This window comes from Taudactylus pleione, unplaced genomic scaffold (assembly GCF_031769625.1).
Source record: "Taudactylus pleione unplaced genomic scaffold, aTauple2 ptg000386l, whole genome shotgun sequence".
NCBI classification, from domain to species: domain Eukaryota; kingdom Metazoa; phylum Chordata; class Amphibia; order Anura; family Myobatrachidae; genus Taudactylus; species Taudactylus pleione.
The window spans coordinates 6,055,675-6,080,980 of record NW_028284787.1 but is presented as its reverse complement, the minus strand read 5'-3'; the positions used below and the strand labels follow the sequence as shown (position 1 = coordinate 6,080,980).

The following is a 25,306-nucleotide window of genomic DNA, read 5'->3' as shown; positions in this document are numbered from 1 at the left end:
GTACACAATGGTGATCCCGCTGGATTGATTACAGGGGTACATCATGTAAAATCCACAATAAGGGGTGGGGACAGATATAAAACTTTATGTAGTAAGGAGGCATTATGGATCTTTAGATTCCAAACACTTTTCCCTTTGGGACTTAATGACAACATTGATTTTGAATCATTTGCCAATTAAATCCGAGGATTGAAATAGATCTTATAACTTATATTTGGATTTATTCTTTTTGAAGGACTATGTATGATAATGGGATAGGTGTAGTGAGAGATCATTTGGATCATTGAGGGCGAGTATCTATTTCTGTTGGGATGGATCATCCAATCATGGTTTGAACTTTTTACTGGTGATTAGTTTCATCTGCCATAATGAGAGAATGAGGTTAAAACACGTAATATTAGTGTAATCAAATAGGGATTGAGAGAGATCTATTGATCGTTTGATAAGGTGATAGTGTAGAGGTAAAGAACATGATCTTGGAGACTCACACACCTTGAATACTTGGGTTCGCATCCCGATGGAGATATATATATTTATTATATTTTTATTCTAATTTATATGGTTTAATCAATAGGTGAGGTAATTAGATAACTCACTCTGTATTTGTATATGCATATTTTAGTTAGTGACATAGGGAGGTTTATTTGTCAAGTTAGGAGTAGTGAGGGGTCTGCAAATAAAACTGGGTGTGAGAGTTCCTATTTCTGTTAACATCATCAGTAATGTGATATAATTTACTGTTTAGCATTCCCTACTATATTATTTATTTGGGAATTGAAGTCTATATTGATTAGTGGGTATACTTGCCAAAACAAAAATAAAAATGCGAGAGTCTGGCTAAAAACGTATATTTAAGTAAAGCTAATTAAGGATTGAGAGATGTATTGATTATTTGACCGTTTGGTACCTATAAGAGGATAGTGTAGAGGTAGAGAATGTGATCTTGAAAATCTGTGTCTCTGAAGACCAGGGTTTGAATCCCGGTATAAAATTGATTTAATATTTTTATGTATATAGAGATATATATTATATTATATATACATATATATATATATATATATATATATATATATATATATATATATATACACATACACACACTTTTTATTTCTATAATTTGATTTATAATCATCTAAGACTATGGGTATAGATTTAAAAGATGTATAATTTTGAATACAAAGTGATTAACCTTGACGCCAACAACTTGTTGTTTTTATTGTCTTAATACCCTCTATGGGATTTTTTTATGTGATTAATGACCACTAGAGACACCTGTTTGAGCAGGTGTAAAGATTTGTGCCAATCATTATCCAATTAAACAGGTTTAAAAAGGAGATATCCGGAGCCACAGGTATCCATACTCTTTGATAAAGCTTCCATAGGCTGAAGCAAAACACGTTAGAGATACCTGCTTTTGTGTCACTATTTCTTGCCAGACATCATCCTACTTCAATTGGAAGCCTTGTTACATGGATACAGTGAGCCGTGAGTATACAAACAGAGACGGACCTCCAGGACTAGGAGCACACGGGTGGTAAGAGAGAGGCGGTCACAGGCTGACTCAATTAGTGCCTCTGTAAACCATTGAAGCCGGTCGCTCGGAAGTCCAATGGAGACAGTTCTCCAGCATTCGGAGTGTGCAAGCGGCTGAAAAGAGGCGGTCACAGGTTGACTTTATTGGAGCCTCTATGTACCATCAAAACCGGAGCCTTCTAAATATATGTGCGGGCTGATTGGGATTATCTACAATAAAAGTTCTTTATATTAAAGGACTGCCACTGCAAATGTCCCTTGCTATTACTAAAACTGGAGAAAATTGGTCCGTGGGACTATTAAAAGGACTTCCCTATATTTACAAGTCTGGTGAGAACGAAGTGATTTAAAAACTAATACATAATTGTGGCACTATGGACTAGATGCTGGGTCCAATTATAGATATGAGGATCCGAATTGTGGTCTATTTTTTATGCATATTTTGTGTGTGTTTATTTGTTTTATATTTATATGTACATTGTCATTTGTTATTGATATAAACTACACTGTGTATAATATTGGCATCTTGGTTTAAATCCTGCCCTGTCAATGCAATTTTAGTGTGTTTAATTATCTTTAATATTAGCACACCACTATTTGGTTATCTACACATGTTTGTCTGCCCTACCCTTTTTAGAGTGTAAGCTCTTGCGAGCAAGGCCCTCTACCCTCTTGTGCTTCTCCCTTCTTAAATTTCATCTACTTTTTACTCCCCACTAGGACACCTAACACTTGGTTGCTTATGTCCTGCTGCTTATGTGGGTGTTATGGTCGCTAATGTGGCAATGTATATTATCCATGTCCTTGTCCTGCATTGTATTGTGCTGTAAGTCTTGTCACCAATTTGTTTTCATACATTGTAAGGCGCTGCGGAACACTTGTGGCGCCGTATAAATGATAATTATAAATGCACACAGCTCCCATATATGATGTCAATTTGTGCATCTTGTGTCTTGTTTGACAGACACTAGTCTTGAAAAAGGTCCGACAGACTGAAACGTTGACACGAACAATGAGGTGTCTATTTTAATGGCTGTATAATAGCCTGTGGAAATTAGGTCTCAAATAAAAATTATATTTCAAAGCGAGTGCCTTCATCCGAAATATAGTCTATTTTTGTTCATGCTGGGAATCCGGTCACCCAGAAGTAACACTGAATTGCCAGATTTTATTGTTTCTGATTGTAACACATATGAATCTAACATAAAAATGTTTGTTGATAGTCTATAACAACTTTTAGGAAATAAACATGTTGCTATTAAAAAGATCTATGTAGATATGCTACAATCACACAGAACCAGATGTTAACATTAATATTGATTATAATGCTCGCACAATAACAGTGGATCATTATGCCAAAGTGATCTACTCCAGAAGACAAATTAATTAGTGATAACTCACCTGGCATGAAATAAACCAATGAGCGTGGACACAAGATTAGAGGACAACCTTTCAGTAATGCAGCACTGGCTCAAACGAACAAGCAAATCAGATGACACAAAAGGAAGAAAGTACAATAGCTGTATCAACTTCAACTGCAGATCTTCTGGCAGAAGCACAAGGACTCCTTCTTCTGAATCTAGAAGACGCATAATAAGCACCAAGATAATCAGAGTAAATACTGTCATTAAGTAAATGTAAAGTAATTGGAGTTTTCCCAACTCTGTCTACACACATTATCCCTAATTTAATATGATCAATTCAATCTGTCCGAGTTACTTTCGGTTAGCTGGTGACAAAAAAACAAAAACCACTTCATTTTTAATGTGTCTATATGCATACAGTGTAATATTCAGAAGCACGTGCACCCAAACTGCACTCTTTTTCCGGATAGGTATAATCCCCTGGGTTCCAGAATTGCCTCTGTGCTCCCCAAAAATGAAATGCAGCCCAGGGTGATTAAAAGCACATAAGGTCAGTAGCTATAACGGTGTATGAATTAATTGCTTTGGACAATCATAGGATTTGATATGGAAAGGTACTGTATGGCAATTTATACAAAGAAAGTATTAATGCTAAGATGACAATTCATGTTCAAGCCCTTAATACATGAGATAACACAGCAATTACTTGAAAGCTTTGGAGTGGTTGCAATAAAAAAAAATGGTAATTCCATCCAAAAATGATTACCAGTGTGCAACTATTTCTGCAGACAAGATAGCATGTTGTCAATGTTCCAGATCCAGACGTTAATTGGAACATGCACAATGGGAGGACATTGACAAAAACTGCCTAATTGAAACAAAGCCACAAAAGCAAATGGAGTATTGCTTAACCATTACAGAGACTTTGGAACCTGGCAGATTAGGAGGAATGCCAGACACTAGGTAAGGAATAGTCAGTATTATAGTTGGGAATTTTCAGTTTCTGGTGGCGTATTCTTTGTTACTTTATGTTTTTCTCTGCAACTCACTGAGGATGTTCTTTATCACCTTCATTGTATGTCATATGTATTGAGCCTCTGGAGTCATAGGAAGGTCTCTCTAACACTGTACTTGGAGAAAGTCCCTTTATCAGACTTCACTTTCGAATCTCCATGCTCCTATTACAGGGAGATTGTAATTTGACCACTTACCGCGATAAGCCACTTTTTTCCACAAAAAACTGCTTGTAGTGCAAATTTATACTTATTCAGTTTTCGCGACTGATTCAGATGGATCGCAATTGCAGCTGCGATTCCTTAAGGAACGCAGCGGTGAAAATATGCTAATACTCGCCAAAGTTCAGCCAGCATGAAGACGACCACTTCTGCTTTCTCACATCCATTCAATCTCGCTCTTGAGAGTAGACATCGGTACTATCAACGCACAAAGACCACTCACGCAGCATTTACAGCAGGTCTGACCTGCCACAGACACTGCAAGTCTCCTTGTATGCAGAGAGCTCTCATGCAGCTTATGCAACAGCAGTGGCTAATTTATGCGCACCAAGGAAACAGCGCTCAAACGTACAGGCACGCCGGCGTTTTTCCAACCACTCCCCCATCACCACCCCCAAATGATGACATCCTGTCACTCACTCTAAGATGGGCTCCTCTGTCCGTCATCGCAGTGCGGTCACTTTCCACGCGCAATGCGGCTTATATGCATGCGCGATGGCAAACAATCACATGATCTGCGTCGGTAGTTGCACTTGCAAATCGGTACTGAATCAGGCCCTTAGTTTTTACCACCATCTGAGCATGTGAAATGTTTTGGAAAATCCCTATTTCAAGGTAAAAAATATGAGATATGGTAAGAACTTACCCTTGTTATCTCTATTTCTACGAAGTCCATAGGGTTCCACAGGATACCTTGGGGTATAGGCGATGGCGGCAGACATCCAGGCACCACAGAGTTAAACTTTCAGCCTCCCAGGATGCACTGGGGTCACTCTTCTATACCCCGCCCCCGAGCCTCAGGCCACTCAGTTTCGTAACAAGCCATAGGCCGGAGCAGGAGCAAAAAAGAGAGGGAAGACAGTCTGGAACAAACAAGAATCACATTCTCACCAGAAAGAGACGGAGAAACCATTGACCAGATCAAAGCCCATCTGCAGTACAGGTGCGACAGGGCGGGAGTCCTGTGGAACCCTATGGACTTCGTAGAAATAGAGACAACAAGGGTAAGTTCTTACCATTTTCTACTTCAGGGTCCATAGGGTATCCACAGGATACCTTGGGGATGTCCCAAAGCAGTATCCTTTAAGGGTGGGGACGCTCCTGTGCTGTAAGGAGAATCCGCCGCCGAAAGGAAGCATCCTGAGAGGCGAAGGTATCAAAAGCATAATACCTTACAAAAATATGGATAGATAACCACGTGGCTACCAATCACCGCTGAGGCGCCACGTCGAGCTGCCCACGAAGGACCCACAGACCTAGTGGAAGAGCTTTAATAGAGGATGGAACAGGAAGACCTGTGAATCCATCCTGCCAAAGTTAGCGTAGTGGCAGGCCAACCCTTTTTATGGAAACCAGAAAGGACAAAACCGAGAGTCTGATTTCCTAAATGGACTAGTACGGTCAACTTAAATTCTTAGCGCCCATACCACAGCCAAATAGGCCTCACCAGCAGACAGGACTGGGGAAGTAAAGGCCGGTACTATAATTTCCTCATTGATGTGGAAACTAGACACCCCCGTAGGTAAAAAACCAGGGCAAGTGCGAAGCACTGCCCTGTTCCTAGGAAAGATGAGGAAAAGGGAGGTCTACATGACAGAGCCTCCCATTCTGAGATCCTACTGGCCAAATTAAGAGCCAGAAGGAATACAGTCCTAGCCGTAAGCCATTTGAAATCCACTGAGCCCAGTAGATCAAATGGCGGTCCTCAGAGAGCCCTAAGAACCACAGCCAAATCCCAAGGAGCCACAGGTGGAACAAAGGGATGCTGAATATAACTTACACCCTGCACAAAAGTGCGGACATCAGGAAGAGTAGCAATCCTACACTGAAACCATACTAACAGGGCAGAAACCTGCACCTTCAGGTAAGCAAGGCGAAGACCGTTATCTAAGCTCACCTGTAGGAAAGACAATCTCTGGATATCCGGAATACCCGAGGAGCCTAGCCTCTAGGGCGACACAACTGAAAGAAAGTATACCATACCCAATGGTAAATTCTTGCAGATAAAAGCTTCCGAGCTCTTAGCATGGACAGAGCCCCTGTTAACTATAGAGCTGGAAAAACTCCTAGACCTTAAGAGGACAGTCTCCACCGCCACACCGTCAAGGACAGACGACCCAGGTCTGGGTATCAGCCAGGATCCCGAGACAACAAGTCCGGGCGTAGAGGCAACAGCTTCGGAGTGTTAACTGAGAGGCTCCGAAGATCTGAGTAATAGTGCCATCTGGCCCACGCTGGAGCTATCAGCTGGAGCGTGCCTCCTTCTTGCTATTACTGGAGGAAGAAGGGATAACAGAGGGACGAGGCACACCACTTGGAAGGTCCACTTGACCTACCTACGTCTATCAGAAGAGTCTCATCTCTGAAAGGCTCCACTTGTTCACCAGAAGATTGAACACCTCCTGATAAAGAGGACATTTCCCTGAATGCACGTCTTGACGGCTGAGAAAGCCTGCTTTCCATCTGAGGATTCCTGAATGAACACTGCCGATGACGGCAAGGATATAGCCTTCCACCCAAGCCAGAATTCGGGACACCACTGTTCGTGTCGCCTGACTTCGGGAACCTCCTAGGTGGTTTACATAAGCCATCATGATGGCGTTGTCAGACTGTACCTGCACGGTATTTCCGTGGAGGACCTATCCTGCATGCTGGAGTTCAGATGTTTAAGGGAAGCGCAAAAACTACTGGTGTCCAACTGCCCTGGAACAAGTGTGGACCCGTCACTGCTTCCCAGCCACGGATACTGGCGTCCGTCGTCAGAAGGACCCTGTCCGCAATCCCAAAGGGGGTGCCCCTTGTTTAGGTGAGCTTTCCGCTGCCACCAGGCCAGAGAGAGACAAACCTCCGGGGAATGCCTATCGACTTTGTCCGATGGGGCAACCCATCCCATCCGGAGAGGATCAAGTTTTTCAGAGGTTTAGAGTGAAGCTGGGTACTCTCCACCATGTCGAACAGCGACACCCTGGAACCCAGGAATCACATTGCCAAGTGAATAGACACTCGGCGACTCTGCAGGCAACTGCGTACCTACCTCAATCACAAAGATCCTCCGATGTTGGGATATGGATCATCCTCTGTGATGAATCAGAGAGGACCATTTCCAGTTTATCAGTCAGCCCTAATGTAGCAACACAGATATTGTCCGTTGCACATGGCACTGAAGTATCTCTGGAGACCGTGGTAACAACAGGAGGTCGCCCGGATAGGATAACAAGCGGACCCCCTGCATCCGCAGGTGGGCAGCCATAACTGTCATGACCCTGGTAAACTGTGAGGCGCGGAGGCCAGACCAAGGGGCAATGCCAGAAACTGGAAATGCTTATCGACCACTGCAAACCTGAGGAAAACACTGGTGTGCTAAGAAAAGAGGGATATTCAGGTAGTCACCCTGAATACATCCAACGACGCCACAAATTTCCCAGGCTCCATTGAATGATGGAATGCAGGGTCCCCCTCCCGAACCGAGGAACCCTTAAGAATTTGTTGAAGGATTCGAGGTTGAGAATGTCCTGGTAAGACCCATTGGGTGTCTGTACCAGAAAGAGGATGGAGTAATACCTCGTTCCCCTTTGGGGCAACGGAATAGGTACTATAACTCCTGCCTGGAGTGTAACACCCTAAAAAATTACAGGGCCTTGTCCTGAATTGACAGAAGACCTGTAACGAAAAACCGTCTGGGAGGCTTTTACCGGGAGGAGAGGTCATACCTTCAAGAAAATACTTCTCTTACCCCAGTGTCCGTGGTGGTCAGACACCAGCACTGGGCGAACTGGAGAAGCCGGCCTCCAACTCTGGGGTCTCCCGAGAGGAGGCCCGTCCCGTGAGGCTGAAGGCTTATAGTCCAACTTGGGAGTAGGACGTCTTTTACTCCAAGCCTGTTCTTATGGCTGAGCAGATTTCCTGGCTACTGTCTTGGAAAGCTGTATTTTAGACTTACCCTGGCCTCACAGGGCCGAAAAGACAAAGCCCCAGACCCTGATGGGACTGTAGCCGATGGCAGACACGCAGATGTAGCTGCTACCTGCAGGGCCACAATTGCGTCCAGACGAGGGCCAAACAGGACTTGTCCCGTAAAGACAAAGCATTCCAAATGGAATCTGCGTCCGCTTTCCAAGAGCGCAACCACAGGGAGCGGCAAGCCGCTACTGCTGCCGAGGAGATTCTGGAAAGGAGCAGGCTATATGTAAGACCGTCTCATTATGACCGTGGCAAAGTCTCTGAGAATTTGCCACTATCCACCTGCTCTGCTGGAGAGTCAGTGTGCAGAGATCCAGTTACCTACACAGCGCTCCATGGCTCTGTCCCCACAGCACACGGCCATAGCCGGCCTGGAAGCCCCTCCAGCAAGGGAATATTGGATTTTAGATATATTTGCACCTTGCAATCTGGAACCTCCTTCAAAGAGGACCTGGAGGGCATGGGCAACGTAGCACTCCTCACTAGACGTGTAACATGAGAATCTACCCGTAAAGGTAACTCCCATTCGGAAATGTAATTATCCGCAAAAGAGGTAGGCAAAAAGTCAACAGTTTTTGAGGCTGGAACCGCTTACCCAGATTTTCCACGCCTCCTCTACATGATCCACCTGACCAGATAGAGGAATTACAGTGTCAACACCCTTATCCTTAAAGAAGGCATATTTGGATTTAGCCACGGGGGATATGTAATAACCAAAGCCGCACGGACTGCCCGTAGAAGGCCAGGTATATAGACTTTAGACCCAGACTACGCCTCCTTTGCACTAAGGGGCTCGTGTCTGAAAAAGTCAATAATGTCACCGTCATCAGACATCATGCCTTTACCCGTCTGAGACCCGAAAGGCCGTTTAGAAGGCCAAAATGGTGACTCCCCCTGTAAAACGTCCATCAGGTGCTATACCATTTGGACAATAAATTCACCCACACAGGCTCCTGCGAGACCTGGGGGGGGCGAAAAACAGGATACACTGGGGTACCATCAACTGTCCAGGGACCCCTGCATGTGATGAGACCACCACAGGCTGCGATAACCCTTATGGGGAAACGCAGGGGGCGTTGCCCACAAAGGCTGTAAGCATCTTAGCCAGCCGAGGGCGGTCCCCTTTTTTGTGCAGGCACAGTGACAGAAATGGGGCGTGATATATAATACAACATGCCCTCCATAAACCCTCAGCGTCTACATATCCCTCCACTAACTGCACATGATATCAGTACATTATAGCTGGAAGAGGATATCCTCATTCACTTTCAGACATGAGGAGTGTTAACGGAGCGTATGTGACCTCCCACACAGAAAAACCACGTTTACTGTGAGGTAATAAACACCCTGCAACACCAAACCGCAAGGGCTGTAGCAGAAGAACAGGGATAGGAAAAAGGCTGACAGTCAGAAATGAAAGTACACAGCGCTAGCATTTAAGTCACATACAATGCACAGATAACATCCTGCATTACAAGCACTGCGATCAACTACACAGACCAGAGCCTGGTAGGAAACAGTGCTGCATACACTGACCTTAATTGAAGGAGAGGTATGCGGGGGACCCGGACCGCAATGGCATCTGTATCAGCTTCCAGCAGCGTTTGCCATCCCCAGCACATGTAGTGATAAAATGGCCACCGAGGAGCAGAGAGAAGGCAGGGCCTGGGAGGAGCGCTGACACAGCCCGCTCAGACCGCTGTGGAATGGCACTGTGCAGCGGGGGAGACGCCGGCTGTGAGACAGGGAAGGCGTTCTCCCCTGGCTTGCTATTAACCCCTGGGACGCCGCGCTGTACCGCACATGCTGCGGCCCGCTGTCCTTGGTGGTCTAGTGGAAGGCGCAGGATCAGTACCTGGCCCCACGCGCAGCCGGTCCCCAGGGAGCCCCCTGCCTGGGGACCAAACTGGACTGTGTTACCGGCGGGTGCCCACCGCGGGACCCCGCCGCTTACCTTGTTCCCCGTGCATCCGGCCACAGTCCAGGTAGCCGGGATCACCACTAGCTGTGACCCCAGCTACCTACCAGCATCCCCGGATCGGTACCGGCGTTCTGGTACCGGCGGGGTGTAGGAGTGACGGCATGGACGTCAATACTGACTGTCCTATTCTGGAGCACTCTAGTTGTGCAGCCACAGCTGCGAAGAAATATTCAGGGGCCTTAAAAAGACCCCCCTCTGTACGGTGCGACTGGTCCGGCCAGGCACCGACGAAAACTGAGTGGCCTGAGGCTCGGGGGCGGGGTATAGGAGAGGGACCCCAGTGCATCCTGGGAGGCTGAAAATTTAACTCTGTGGTGCCTGGATGTCTGCCGCCATAGGATACCCTATGGACCCTGAAGTAGAAATGTCGGGACTCAGTTTGGAACCACTAGGACAGCCTCCTTAATGACTAATTAGACAAAATACATTTTTTTTTAATTGGCTTAATTTGGCCAATAATGACGTCATTTTTGGGGTGAAAAAGTGGAAAATGGGTTAATTGAATATGGGACAGGTATATGGGGATGCTATATGAATAAGACAGGATGTTTTAAGATTGCAGGTGGGTGTTAGAGGTGTATTTTGAAGGTTTTTTTTAAAAGTGTCTTTAAATAAGACAAGTATATACTTATAGGCAATTTTAAGCACCCCAATTTAAATATATATTTTTGCCAAAAAACACTTGCATTTGAAGAACCTCAAATACTTTTATTAGGGCCACTAATACACTTCTATATTGTTGTAACAAATCACTTTGGCTTTTATTGGGGTTAAGTAAGATTTCCTAATTTTCACCTACAGTATACTTATCGCCAGTAAAACGAGGAAGAATTTTCGCATGAACTTTAAAATGATGTACTTAATACTGTTTTCTTGCAACAGTCAGTTGTACAGACCATACAGAATTACCAGCCAGAAAGGCGAGAACTATACCATTTATAACGTTCAGACATATCTATGTCTTGCAGTTTACTGGACCACTCTGCTTCTGAAAATATTACAATCTATAGGATTTCAGTCCTCAATCTTTCTCTGTTTAAGGCTACCCACCACAATACATTTTATATGCTCATCTGAAATAATTTTACCTCTTAATGCAATAACAAATTGCAGACATTTTAGAGGGCTCCTCCACCTTTTTTATATGCAAGAATAGTTTTTCTATAATTATCAAATATTCATGTACCTAAACAAGAAGTATGGGGTTGGTTTTGTCTGGTTACTATTGATTAATGGAGGGGGGTTTTATTGAAATAATGTCATTTTTCTTTCAACATATCGTCATTAAATTAAGAGCCATTAAATTCTAGGACTTGAAAAAAGATTGTTGTTAATTATGCCAAATATGTAAAACCACAGATTTCAGACATGGTGTGCATTCATTTACGAATGACTGTATATTGCGCGAATACCATGGGTTTCAATGAACAATTCTATCCTACATTCAAAGCAAAAAAAAAAAAAGAAAATTACCATATATTTGGCATGCTGCTGTTTGGAGGTTCTGTAGCAAGTCTTTGTTTGAACGAGCTGCAGCAGTATATATTGTATCAATCATAAGGGCAGAAAGTTGATGGTTTCTTGGACCAAGATGCACAAGTTGCATTGGCAACGTAGCAAGCCAACGAGATAAAACTTTACTTCGACTTCTGCAAAATCAATAAAACAAATTAGCATGCCAAAATGTAGCTTTGCCGTTATTGCTGTAGTACCTCATATGTAAATAAGTAGGTGATAGGATGTCTTACCAGAGATATCATTGCATAATGGGAACAACTACAGGGGGCACTGCATAATGGGCACAACTACAGGGGGTACTACATAATGGGAACAACTACAGGGGGCAATGTATAAGGGGCACTGTATAGGTAGACCTATGGGGGTCCAAGGAAATTTTGCTATGGGGCCCCATACCTCTGGTTACGCCCCTGGACATAGAAGCTGTATTTAAAGGATGAAACTAATGACAGCATAGAGAAGTAATGAAATGAAAGGAGATACTACATAAAGAAAAACAATACCTTACCTTCCCAAGTTCAGACACATATCTTCTTCTTTTAAGTAAACTCTATTAAAAAACCTCAGGAGCATGGAACGTACGGCTAACTGCAGGTCTCTCTGCAGGTACATCATGTACACCGCTTGAATTAACTTTTCTGTAGCCACTGAAATATAGTAATTCAATTAGGAAGTGACTCAACTTAAAATATTTTATACACATCTCACTTTAAGAACAAAAATACCTAAACCAATCACAGTACTTTGTTTTCAAGTTACGTTAGCATGATACATAGAATGAATTAGCCAAATTGGTTATAAATGACTAAATACCCTAAATGATGAAAAAGGCTTGCCCCATAAGGATTAAAATCTCAATCTTTTGTGATTATTGCACATTAAATCAATAATAGGTAAGACACATTTTACCTATACTGTAACAGTTTCCCAAAAAAACTCACCTCTATTTCTTTGAATATTTAAAAGTCTGTTTGTTACTTCAAGGAGTCGTTTTAACTGCTTGCCATTTAGCTTCCACCCATTGGTCAGTTTTTCAGTCACAAACATCCTAATCATAGCCAGCCATCCCGAGTCCTCTTGAAGGGTTGAAGGATTTGCCAAGGAGACCATAATGTCACATAATGTTAAATTTAATAAAAGATGATCTAGGCCATTATGGGGAAGCAATCCATCCTTGTTGCTAAAAAAACAAAAACAAAACATTAATTTCAAAAGTATAAACACGCAGGGTAGATTTTGTTAACAACCATGCTATTGGTGCTATATACAACCATATTATTGGTGTTAGATACAATTGAATATGTGTACTATTTCAATGAACACTATGGGGGTGATTCAAATGTTGTGTGGGCAATGATAATTAATGGGCTTCCCAGTGTTGCAATTCAATTGTTCTGGTGCCCATTAATTATAGTAATCTTCACGCCCTATTAGACTGGGTTAAGCCATGTAAAAAATGCTAAACCCGCCTAAATTCCTAGTAAGGGGACCCAAACCACGGGTTTAGCGCACATTTTTGATCACACCCTATTGAGAGTAGAAATGCCGTCACCTATTGCGCTCAGATGGAGCAACAATTAAATTGCTTTGTCAGGTACCTTAAAAAAAAAAAAATAGCCGCCGCCTACACAATTGAATCGCCCCCTATGGAGTGAGGCACTTTTTCCAGTTACCCTGGCTGGTGAGTGTTTGCCACAGCGATAATGAAGATCACATAACCCTGGGGTACTTGACACACACATACATTTAAAAAAATCCAACCATACCTTTAGCACAAAAAGCCAGAATATGGAGCAAGTCTTATATACCTCTCACTTGATTAGGAACACTTTACAAAACAAAAAAAAGATGAAAATGTATCTGCAAACACAAGGTCTGAACTAAAACTATTGAGCACACGACATTGAAGTTAAATCTTGACGCTTTATATTGTACACACAATACACTAAAAAGCACACTGAAAGAAATGCACCTTTCGTAAAAGATGTGAAAGGATACGAGACAGGACAAGCCGCAAGTTTATTGCCCATGTAACTGTAGCCAATTGCTTTTATTCAATTTATTACATTTTTCTATACACATTTCTTGAAGAAATACATTTCCCATAAAGCTTTCTTAGATTTTATTCCTTAATTATCAGGTATACAATATCAGTTATAAATATTTGCCAAAAGTGCCATTTCTGTCCTTAAGGCTCTGACATAAGCTGGCAATACATTTTAAAGATCATTTGGTCAGTCATCCAACCAGTTTGCCGGATTGGAACAAAGTGTATTGGAGAAAAGGACAGTTGATCATTTGTTCCCAAACATCGAAAATGGGCAAAAACATCGAAAATGGGCGAGAACATCGAAAATGGGCGAGAACATCGAAAATGGGCGAGAACATCGAAAATGGGCGAGAACATCGAAAATGGGCGAGAACATCGAAAATGGGCGAGAACATCGAAAATGGGCGAGAACATCGAAAATGGGCGAGAACATCGAAAATGGGCGAGAACATCGGAGATGGGCGAAAACATCGGAGATGGGCGAAAACATCGGAGATGGGCAAAAACATCGGAGATGGGCAAAAACATCGGAGATGGGCAAAAACATCGGAGATGGGCAAAAACATCGGAGATGGGCAAAAACATCGGAGATGGGCAAAAACATCGGAGATGGGCAAAAACATCGGAGATGGGCAAAAACATCGGAGATGGGCAAAAACATCGGAGATGGGCAAAAACATCGGAGATGGGCAAAAACATCGGAGATGGGCAAAAACATCGGAGATGGGCAAAAACATCGGAGATGGGCAAAAACATCGGAGATGGGCAAAAACATCGGAGATGGGCAAAAACATCGGAGATGGGCAAAACCATCGGAGATGGGCAAAACCATCGGAGATGGGCAAAACCATCGGAGATGGGCAAAACCATCGGAGATGGGCAAAACCATCGGAAATGGGCAAAACCATCGGAAATGGGCAAAAACATCGGAAATGGGCAAAAACATCGAAAATGGACAAAAACATCGAAAATGGACAAAAACATCAGAAATGGGCAAAAACATCAGAAATGGGCAAAAACATCAGAAATGGGCAAAAACATCAGAAATGGGCAAAAACATCAGAAATGGGCAAAAACATCGAAAATGGGCAAAAACATCGAAAATGGACAAATTGGTTAAAACAACCGGATTTAACAATTTTGACATAATGACCGATTTTGACCATTTTCCAGGAAGGAAGTGGTCGATTATAATTTCCAGATTTTTGTTCCAACCAGCCAACTAGTTAGATGATTGAACAAATAATCTTAAAATGTACAGCCAGCATTAGATGCTATACGAGGCCCATAACACTCACACAGAGCAACACTATCAACAATGAAAATAGACATTACATTTATTTAAAAGGGGTCCTCCACCAAGCTATACATTTAATTGGTGAGATATTTTAATTATTATAAAGTTTACTGGATGCAATTAGTGCCCAGAATATTAACCTGGAAACATAGTCATGATTTGTTTTTCAATTATTGAAATTTATGTAAGCTATTCAGCATTATTTTGAGCAGGGACGGCGGTTGCAGTAACACGCTGTCCCTGCGATGTTACAGAAGGCATTGTTATCGGTTTCTGAAAAACAAGAGATATGGTAAGAACTTACCTTTGTTATCTCTGTTTCTACGAAGTCCATAGGGTCCACAGGGTTGACCTTGGGGTATAGCTGGATCTGGATCCATGGGCACCACGCAGTTAACGCTTTAGCTGCTCCCAGGATGCACTTGGGTCCGTCCTCCTCTATACCCCACCCCCGGCCACAGCACCTCAGTTGGTAAGCAGCCAAGGCCGGAGGAGGAGACTAAACAGAGAGAAGGAAGACTGGAACACACAAGAAACCATACTCACAGAAATGGGAGACGGAAAACCGGTGACCAGCCACACAGCCCATTTGAAGCCAGGTGCGTCAGGGCGGGCGCCCTGTGGACCCTATGGACTTCGTAGAAACAGAGATAACAAAGGTAAGTTCTTACCATATCTCTTGTTTTCTACTTCAGGGTCCATAGGGGGTCCACAGGGTTGACCTTGGGGATGTCCCAAAGCAGTACAACTAAGGGCGGGGACGCTCCTGTGCTGAAAGGAGTACCCGGCGCCCAAAGGATGCATCCTGAGAGGCGAAGGTGTCAAATGCATAGAACCTCAAAAACGTTTGAATTGAAGACCAAGTGGCCGCCTTACACAGCTGAACAGCAGAAGCGCCACGTCTAGCAGCAAAAGAGGGACCCACAGAACGAGAGGAATGAGCCTTAACAGAGGCTGGCACAGGTAAGCCCTCCTGTGCATAAGCCTCACAAATAACGGAACGAAGCCAACGGGCTAACGTTTGTTTGTTGGCAGGCCAACCCCTCTTGTGAAAACCAAAGAGGATAAACAAGGAATCAGACTTCCTAACCGAAGCCGTCCGGTCTACATAAATTCTAAGCGCCCAGACCACATCTAAGGAAGTCTCACCAGCTGAAAGATCAGGGGACTGAAAAGCTGGCACAACAAGTTCCTGATTAATATGGAACTTCGAGACCACTTTGGGCAAAAACTCAGGACGAGTGCGGAGCACCGCTTTGTCCTGGTGAAAAATCAGGAAAGGAGGGCGACAGGAAATCGCCCCCAATTCAGACACCCTCCTGGCCGAAGCAATTGCCAGGAGAAAAACCGTCTTAAATGTCAGCCACTTGAGCTCCACCGCCTCAAGAGGCTCAAACGGAGGACCCTGCAGGACCCGTAGCACCACCGCCAAGTCCCAAGGAGCCACAGGAGGCACAAAGGGAGGCTGGATCCTGAGAACACCTTGGTAGTAGTGGTAGTATTGCAATCCGCCGTTGAAACCACACGGACAAGGCGGACACATGAACCTTCAGAGATGCAAGGCGTAAGCCGAGATCCAAACCTGACTGAAGAAATTCCAAGATCCTAGAAACTCGGAACACCTGAGGATCATAATGTCTGGACTCACACCACTGAAAGTAAGTGTGCCACACTCTGTGATAAATCCGTGCTGAAGCAGGCTTGCGTGCCCTGAGCATGGTACCAATAACCGAACTGGAGAAGCCCCGAGACCTCAAGACGGCTGTCTCAAGAGCCACGCCGTCAAAGACAGCCGACCCAGATCCGGGTAAAGGCAGGGCCCCTGAGACAACAGGTCCCGACGCTGAGGAAGAAGGTACGGAGCGTCGATGGAGAGGCTCCTGAGATCGGAGTACCAAGGACGTCTGGGCCACGCCGGAGCTACCAGCACGAGCATGCCGCCGTCCTGCTTGAATTTCCGCAGAACCCGAGGAAGCAGGGATATCGGAGGAAACAGATACGCCAGGTGAAACGTCCATTTCACCGACAGCGCGTCCACCAGACTTGCACCTGCGTCTCTTGTCCTTGATCCGTAAACGGGCAACTTGTGATTGTGACGGGAGGCCATCAAGTCCAGCTCCGGCAGTCCCCACCTGTCCACGAGTAGCTGAAACACCTCTGGGTGAAGCGACCATTCCCCGGGATGCACGTCGTGACGGCTGAGGAAGTCCGCCTCCCAATTGAGGACTCCGGGGATGAAGACCGCCGAGATCGCTGGAATGTGACCCTCCGCCCAAGTCAGGATACGAGACACCTCCGACATCGCTGCCTGACTGCGAGTTCCGCCTTGGTGATTGATATACGCCACCGTGGTGGCGTTGTCGGACTGCACCTGTACCGCCCTTCCGTGAAGAGCGGGGCCGGACGACTGCAGGGCCCTGTATACTGCCCGCAGTTCCAGGATGTTGATGGGGAGAAGTGCTTCTTCCGCTGACCAACGACCCTGAAGCGACAAAGAGCCGGTCACTGCCCCCCAACCCCGGAGACTGGCATCCGTCGTGAGCAGGACCCAGTCCGGGATCCAAAATGGGCGCCCCTCGACCAGATGAGCTGTCTGAAGCCACCAAGCCAAAGATAGCCGAACGTCCGGAGACAACACCAGCACCTGAGAGCGGATCCGGTGAGGTAACCCGTTCCATTCTGATAGAATCAGCCCCTGCAGGGGCCGGGAATGGAACTGGGCAAATTCCACCATGTCGAATGTCGACACCATGGACCCCAGAACTCTCATAGCCGAATGGACCGACAGGCGGCAACAGCTCAGGCAACTGCGTATCCGCAGCTGTAGGGAGGCGACCTTCTCTGGAGTCAGGAAGATCCTTTGCTGACGCGAATCCAGCAGGGCTCCCAAATGAACCATCCGCTGTGATGGAATCAGGGAGGACTTTTTCCAATTTATCAACCACCCGTGTGCTTGCAGGCAAGCGATCGTCAGGTGGAGATGTTGAAGCAGTACCTCCGGGGAGCTCGCCAGCAACAGGAGGTCGTCCAGGTACGGCAGCAGCCGTACATTCTGGTTCCGAAGATGTGCGGCCATGACCGCCATAATCTTCGTGAACACCCTCGGTGCCGTGGAGAGACCAAAGGGTAGCGCCCGGAACTGATAGTGGTGTTGAAGGATAGCGAACCTCAGATACCGCTGGTGTGAAGATGCTATCGGAACATGGAGGTAGGCGTCCTGGATGTCCAGGGACACCATGTAATCCCCCGGTTCCATCGCCAGAATGATGGAACGTAACGTTTCCATCCTGAACTTGGGAACTCTGAGGAATTTGTTCAGAGACTTCAAGTTGAGGATAGGGCGATGAGAACCATTGAGTTTCTGCACCAGAAACAGAGACGAATAATACCCCGTCCCTCGTTGTGATAGAGGAACGGGAACAATGACCCCTGCTTTCAGCAAGGACTCTATAGCCTCCTGAACCTGTAACGCCTTGGTCTTGTCCTGAGAAGGACTTGTGCAGAAAAACTGGTGGGGTGGTCTGTGCCGAAAAGACAGGGCGTACCCCTGGGAGACTACTTCTCGAACCCAGGCATCCCTGGTGGTATTGTGCCAGCACTGGGCAAATAGAAGAAGTCGGCCTCCCACTCTGAGGTCCCCCAGAGGGAGGCCCGTCCCATCAGGCCGCAGGTTTATCTTCCTGCTTGGAAGAAGGGCGCCGAGCACTCCAGGCTTGCTTCTTGGGTTTAGAGGCCGTCTTACTCGCAGACTGTCTCGGGAAGGACTGACCTTTCGCCTTACCCTGAACCCGAAAGGAACGAAAAGCCGAACTCCGAACCTTAGCAGGCAGTGCCGCCGAAGGAAGGCCGACTTGGATTTAGCCAGGGTGTCCACTTATTTTGACCAAGTCCGGACCAAATAGTAATTCCCCATTGAAAGGTAAGGCCTCCAGACCTTTCTTTGAATCAGAGTCCGCTCTCCAGGACAGCAACCATAAGGATCGGCGGGCAGACACCGCTGCAGCCGAAACCCGCGAGGTCAGCAGACTAGCATCTAAAGAAGCTTCTCCAATGTAAGAAGCAGCGTCCCTCATTTGTCCCAACAACGCCCTCTGGACATCCGGAGCGTCGTCCGGGAAGGTATCTTCCAATGCATTGGCCCACCCCTCAATGGCCTTGGCCACCCAGGAGATGGCCATGGACGGTCGGGCCACCGCCCCGGAGAGGGAGTAAATAGACTTTAAGCAAGTCTCAACTTTCCTGTCCGTGGGATCCTTCAGCGAGGATATCGACGGTAATGGTAAGGTGGCGCCCCGAGTTAAACGGGTGACATGGGAATCCACCGCCGGTGGAGTTTCCCATTTTTTACAATGTGCCTCAGGGAAGGGGTAATTAGAAGCCAACCGCTTCTGAGGAAGGAATCTCTTACTGGGCGCCTGCCAAGCTACCGCCATATGATCCGTCAACTGATCCGACAGGGGAAACACCGCAGAAGCCACCTTAGTTTTTTTGAAACTAGGAAACTTCGACTTAGGAACCGGTGCCTCATCCTCTATAAGAAGAATAGCTCGCACCGCCCTAACTAGTGCTCGCACATTAATGGACGACTTGGTATCCATTTCCTGGACCGAGGCGTCCGAGTCAGTGTCATCAGGGACCTCCCCATCATCTGAGGAACCCTCTGAGTCCGATACCTGAGCAGCCCGTGTCATGAGTGGGCGTTTTGAAATCCTAGAAGGCATGTCAGTCTGCAACATTGACTGAAAAGCCGAGGAAGCGGCCGCCAAATTTTGCACGGAGTTGGAGAGCACATCCACCCAGGGTGGAGGAGTCACCATAGGGGCCTGAAAAGGTACCACAGACTGCTGCGGCACAGGGGAAGCCTGTATATACATAGGCAACCCCGCATAGGGACCCACCGACAGACCCAGGAGGACACCGCAATAACTGCGGGACACCCGGGGAATGGGGGATGGTCGGCTGTGGCAACGACCTAGTAGGGAGAGCAGTCGGGACCGACAGACGGTCCGCAATAGACACCAGCACTTGAGAAAACATCGCCCACGGTGGTTCCTGCGCCAGAGAAGGTCTGGATGGGCCAGGAGCCACCTGGCATCGACTACACAGGCCATCCTGTGACAAATCCTCCCTATCTACTCCTGCAGAACAGCGTCCGCAGGAGGCCAACACCGGAGCCACTGAGCGCTCAACCTCCTCGTCTGACATGACAGAATATATTATATAGTCAAAAAATATATCTGGCAACAGGGCAGAAGAAAACGCACTCACCGGTGTGCTAAACAACAGCCCACAATACGGCACTGTGTAGCACACAACTGTATGTGACGGACCTCACAAATACGTTATCTATATAAGTGAGGTCAGTAGAAACGCCCCTCCCCCACACACCTGTAGGGCTTGTAGGAGAAGTAAAGGGATAGGTATAAGCTGACAGTAAGCGGAAAATAAGCACAGACAGGCAGCACTAGCAAAAGTCACATACCATGCAGGAAGATATACTCACTGCACCTTTCCACTACAATCAACCTGCCCAGATTCAGTGTCTGGGAGGGCTATAGTGCTGTGTACGCTGTCCTTAATCAGGGGAGAGGTACACAGGGGGACCGGTCCGCGTGCTCCCTGAGAGATCTGCGCTGCCACTGTGAGAAAATGGCCGCTGGAGACCTCAGAGGAGGAGTGGCCCGAGTAATCTGCAGCTCAGCGACGCCAGACTCCGAGCTGAAAGGCGCGCTGAGCTGAGGGTAGGAGCCGCTGAACAGGGAAGGCTTCCTCCCCTGGCTAGCATATTAACCCCAGGGCTTGCCGGCATCCCGCTTGCCATATATCCCTGGTGGTCTAGTGGTCCCACGGGTTATTCCTCCTCAGAGGGGGAGCCCGCCCCCACCGCTAGCGGCCCCCGGTCTGTCCCCTAGGACCGGGGGCAAAGGACTGCATCTGCAGGCAAAACCCGCAAGCCGCCGCTAATCGGCGACTCGCGGCTTACCTTGTCCCCGGCGACTCCGGCAGCAGTCCAGGGAGGGACCCAGAGTCCGGCTAGTACGGACTCTGGCCTCCCGCCGCGATCCCCAGTGCAGTACTGGCGTTGCGGCGCCAGCGGGGAAGGAGAGCGGCAGCGTGGGCGTCTGCATAGACAGCCCGTCGCTGCCACACTAGAGCCTCTGTTTTAAAATAAAAATCTAACAGGCTTTTTTTTTTTTTTTTTTGAATAACAATAGAAAGCTTTTGGGGGCTGCTCCTGCAGCCCCCCTGCGCAGGTGACCCGACTCCGGCCGGGCACCAACTCAAACTGAGGTGCTGTGGCCGGGGGCGGGGTATAGAGGGTATAGAGAAGTGCATCCTGGGAGCAGCTAAAGCTTTAACTGCGTGGTGCCCATGGATCCAGATCCAGCTATACCCCAAGGTCAACCCTGTGGACCCCCTATGGACCCTGAAGTAGAAATAATCCCTTCTGTTACTGCACATGCTGTCATGCGCTCGGGAATAGTCACTGCCCCTGCTTTGAGATGACCGCAGAGGGGTAAGTGCATCTCCAGACTGTCCAAAGTGATTGACGTGTACACACCGGCTTTATAATAGCCTGTATACATGCATATTTATGTGCCTTTATATTTAACATTTATATATAAATGTTAAAAAGCACATAAATATAAATGTATACAGAATAATATAAAGCCTAAGTACACATGTCAATCAATTTCGGCAGGTTTAACATGCTCTAGAGTGACTTATCTGTCCACGGTCACAGCAAACCAGGGACGGAGACTGGGCGGTCTTACAAAATGCTGCAGGGACTTATGGGAAAATCTCCCTCTGTCCCTACAGTTTTCGGGTAATTTAATGCATTTTCTTCATATAACACCATTCTGAAAAGGAGTTATTTAAAGTAAAGATATTTCGAGCAATTTAACGCTTTTTGCTTTGCTGAAGAACAAAAAGCGTTAAAGCACTGTAGAGATCAATGGCTGATCCCTACAGTGCGAGATGGGAATTAATGGAGAAAATAATTACATTATCCCATTGCAGAATAGTGGATTTACGTAAAGAATGCGGAAATTATGATTTCCACTTGTATGTAAAAATATCATTGCTGAATAGACCTCCTAGTAACATAGTAAATGGCCTAGTGACGACACCTTCTGATGTCGAGTGTTCCAGTAAATTATGCACCACAGATCTGATTTTGTGTATTAAATATGTTTTTGATGAATGGTTGATCAGTATATTGTAACTGCTTTATGGCTTCAGTGGAAGCAAACTGCCAACACGAGTCAAGGCAGAGATCAACAGGATGAATTAATTTGTCAGCGCTCGGCATCTAACTAATGGGCGTCTATCGGTGCAATTCAATTGTTGCTCCGATCAGATGCCCATTTGCCGCAGCAGTTACATATTTTTCTCGCAGCATCCGGAGGTGCAAGAAAAAATGTGTGTGAAAAGTACCTAGTTTAGACGCCCAAAGCAGGATTTTAGATGGGGTTAGCTGCTTTACGCCGATCAACCCCATCCTGTTGGTCGTGTAAAATACTAATTGAGTATATAGTGAATAGTGATCAGTAAGGCTGCATAGCCTGTGGCTGCCATAGTCCGTGTTAGATGCAAAGTGTTAGATTATAAGTGTAATTACAATTTCATAACTAAGACGGAGTTACGCTGTAGTTAGACTGGAGGAAAACTAAGGGAAAACATCCTCAAAACCAGAACACTTTCTGAACAACAACAAGCAACACCCTTTTGTGAGTTACCTAATTCACCATCAGCTGCTGTTGGACATTGCAAGTACTCCCCTATCTGCTGCTGCTCTTGTTGATTGATCTTTGTTGCTCAAAACACCTCTGACTGGATCGGCTCTGTACATTGTAATTTTTGCCTTCATACTACAGAAAATCATTTTTCCATTGCATCGCATCAATCCACTTTAATCATTCTTTTAATAACTAATTCCTTCTTCCACTACTCACACACTTTATATTTCACTTTCGGAGCTGCACTGTTCTTTTACCTGTATTTTTGAACATTTAACAACTTTTATCCACACTGTCTCTACATCACACAGCCTCCACTCCAGTTTTCATCTTACTTATTACCTCATCCACAGCATGAACACCCTTACTTCAAACACCCCCCCATATTCAATGTTCACATAATCCTCTACTTTATCAACCCCCATCCTCCCCCTCGTCTTCTCCACTTGCTGTTCCCCCTTTTTTTCTCTCATCAGTCTACTTTCCAACCCTCGGCTTCTTTCCCCCGCCTTTCCTGTTCCTCCACCTCTCTCCCTGCATGGCCTTGCTACCCCACCACTAAGCCCCACTCCCTCCTGGTTCTGCCTGTCACCTCCAGGGATGCAAAGAAATTCTGGGCCCGGATACAACATCCTGTGGGACCACAGAATGTTAGGCATGGCTGCACCAGTTTGTGGGTGTGTCTAGCATGCGAGATGCACCCACTCAGAGGAGCATGGCATAGCACCCAGCAGCTGGGACTAAAGTATTCACTACTGTATTAGGATGGCAGGACAGTCCCATAATAGCTGCATTTTTAGAAGGATGTATTTAGATGCTAAAATGCAATACAAAAATTTAAGTGCTACAGCTTTATTTTGTACATCTCTCAAATAAATAACACAAACAAAATCTATTTTCTGTCAGAGATAGAATAATGAAGGACTTAATTTTGACATAACATCAGGTCATCTTAAACACACATTCCGCAGTACATATCCTAACCCACTGCGCCATGCTCCTTCCTCACTTTCTACCCCATCTGTGTCGCCCCTGTCTGTCTGCCCCTCCCCTTTAGAATGTAAGCTCTCACGGGCAGGGCCCTTGTCCCTCATGTGTTTCTCCTATCCCTACTTATAGTTTAATTTACTCCTAACTCCCTAAATGGCACCCAACATTTGGTTGCTGAGGCCCTGCTGCTTGTGTTATGCAGCTAAGCTATGTTAATAAACCATGTCCTTGTCCTGCATTGTTTTGTATTACTATTAACTGTTTTTCTTGTGTGCTCATTTATGTACTGTGTAAGGCGCTGCGGAACCTTTGTGTGCCATATATAGGATAATAATAGTTGCTCTGATAAACACCCGTTAGACGCCCAGAGCTAACAATTGAATTGCCCTCAGAATGTGATATGAGGGAAAAATAGGATTTTTGGCCAACTTACCGTTGAATCCTTTTCTCTTAAGCAGGCTGGGGAACACTGTACCATGGGATTGTAGGTTAGGGCTGGAGCCGACACTTAAACTGTAGCTTTAAATCCTATGCTCCTCCCCCCTGCAGTCCCACAATTCCAGTACTTCTTTAAAAGAGTCCGGAGAGGAGTAGTAGGAACCCCGTGAAACTGTTAGAACAGCCAAACAAACCAGTAGGTTAAAGACCAGTCGAGAACCAAGCACAACTGAGCGTGAGGGAGGAATCGCAGTGATCCCCAGCCTGCTTAAGAGAATAGGATTCAACAGTAAGTTGACCAAAAATCATATTTTCTCTTGCAGCAAGGCTGGGGAACACTGGACCATGGGACATACCAAAGCCGGCCCTCAGGGGAGGGAACGTTCAGGCTGCCTGTACCGGAGAAGTGTACACCCAAAGTGAGTGCCGCCGGAAGCTAAGGACCTGAAGCGCAAAAAAAAAAAAGAAAATGAGCAAACGTGCGGCCAGGGGACCCAATAGCCACACGGTGAACCTGTGCTGCTCAAGTAGCCGGCCAACCATGTTCATCCATAATGTAAAGAACCCACAGAGAACTGTGAGGCATATCAAGGAAGCAAGTCCAAGGAAATCTGCAGAGCTCAGCCCAACTAGCAGAGCAAGATAATCCCAGTCAGTCACTGAAGGACGAGGAACTGGAAAGACAATATCCTGTTGAAGTAACAGGCCAAAACACGTGTCAGCTTGAATGTAAAAACTGTACGGAGAACCACACTATCCCCATGGAAGATGTGAGAAGGCGGCTTGGAAACCCTAAACACAGAACTATGCAGAGTTAAGGCAATAGCCACAAAGAACAACAGCTTTCAAGCAACTAATTGTAGATCAGCTGAATGCACCGACTCCAATGGAGCCTGTGAGAGCAGATAGGACTACAGTAAGATTCCACGGCACCACCTGCGGGTAAACCTGTGGCTGAACACGCAGCACACCTAGTAAAATGGTTTTGGACCTTCGAAAGAAAAGCCAAACGCCCCTGGAAGTAAAGTGACAGGGCTGAAGCCTGTATATTCACAAAAAGAAGAAGTAGTCAACCGGCCTCTAACCTGTCCCGAGGGAAGGCTAAGAAACGTTAGAGGCGAAACTTGGGAGGCAGGAACCCCTACCTGTTCACAACAGAGGTAGAGCTTCCAAACTCTGAGGGAATCGCTAGATGAAA

The 25,306-nt window shown here is 46.1% G+C and overlaps 1 protein-coding gene across 1 annotated transcript in view; it reads right to left on the bottom strand.

Annotated features, from left to right (window-relative positions):
* The window catches only part of TEX10 (testis expressed 10), a 108,416-nt gene that overhangs the window by 60,301 nt on the left and 22,809 nt on the right, over positions 1-25,306 (bottom strand). The window contains exons 5-8 of the mRNA XM_088445678.1: positions 12,533-12,771; positions 12,100-12,238; positions 11,547-11,722; positions 2,935-3,112 (exon numbers count right to left, since the gene is read on the bottom strand). Of these exons, the coding sequence (XP_088301804.1) occupies positions 2,935-3,112; positions 11,547-11,722; positions 12,100-12,238; positions 12,533-12,771 (732 nt within the window). The remainder of the gene's footprint in view (positions 1-2,934; positions 3,113-11,546; positions 11,723-12,099; positions 12,239-12,532; positions 12,772-25,306) is intronic.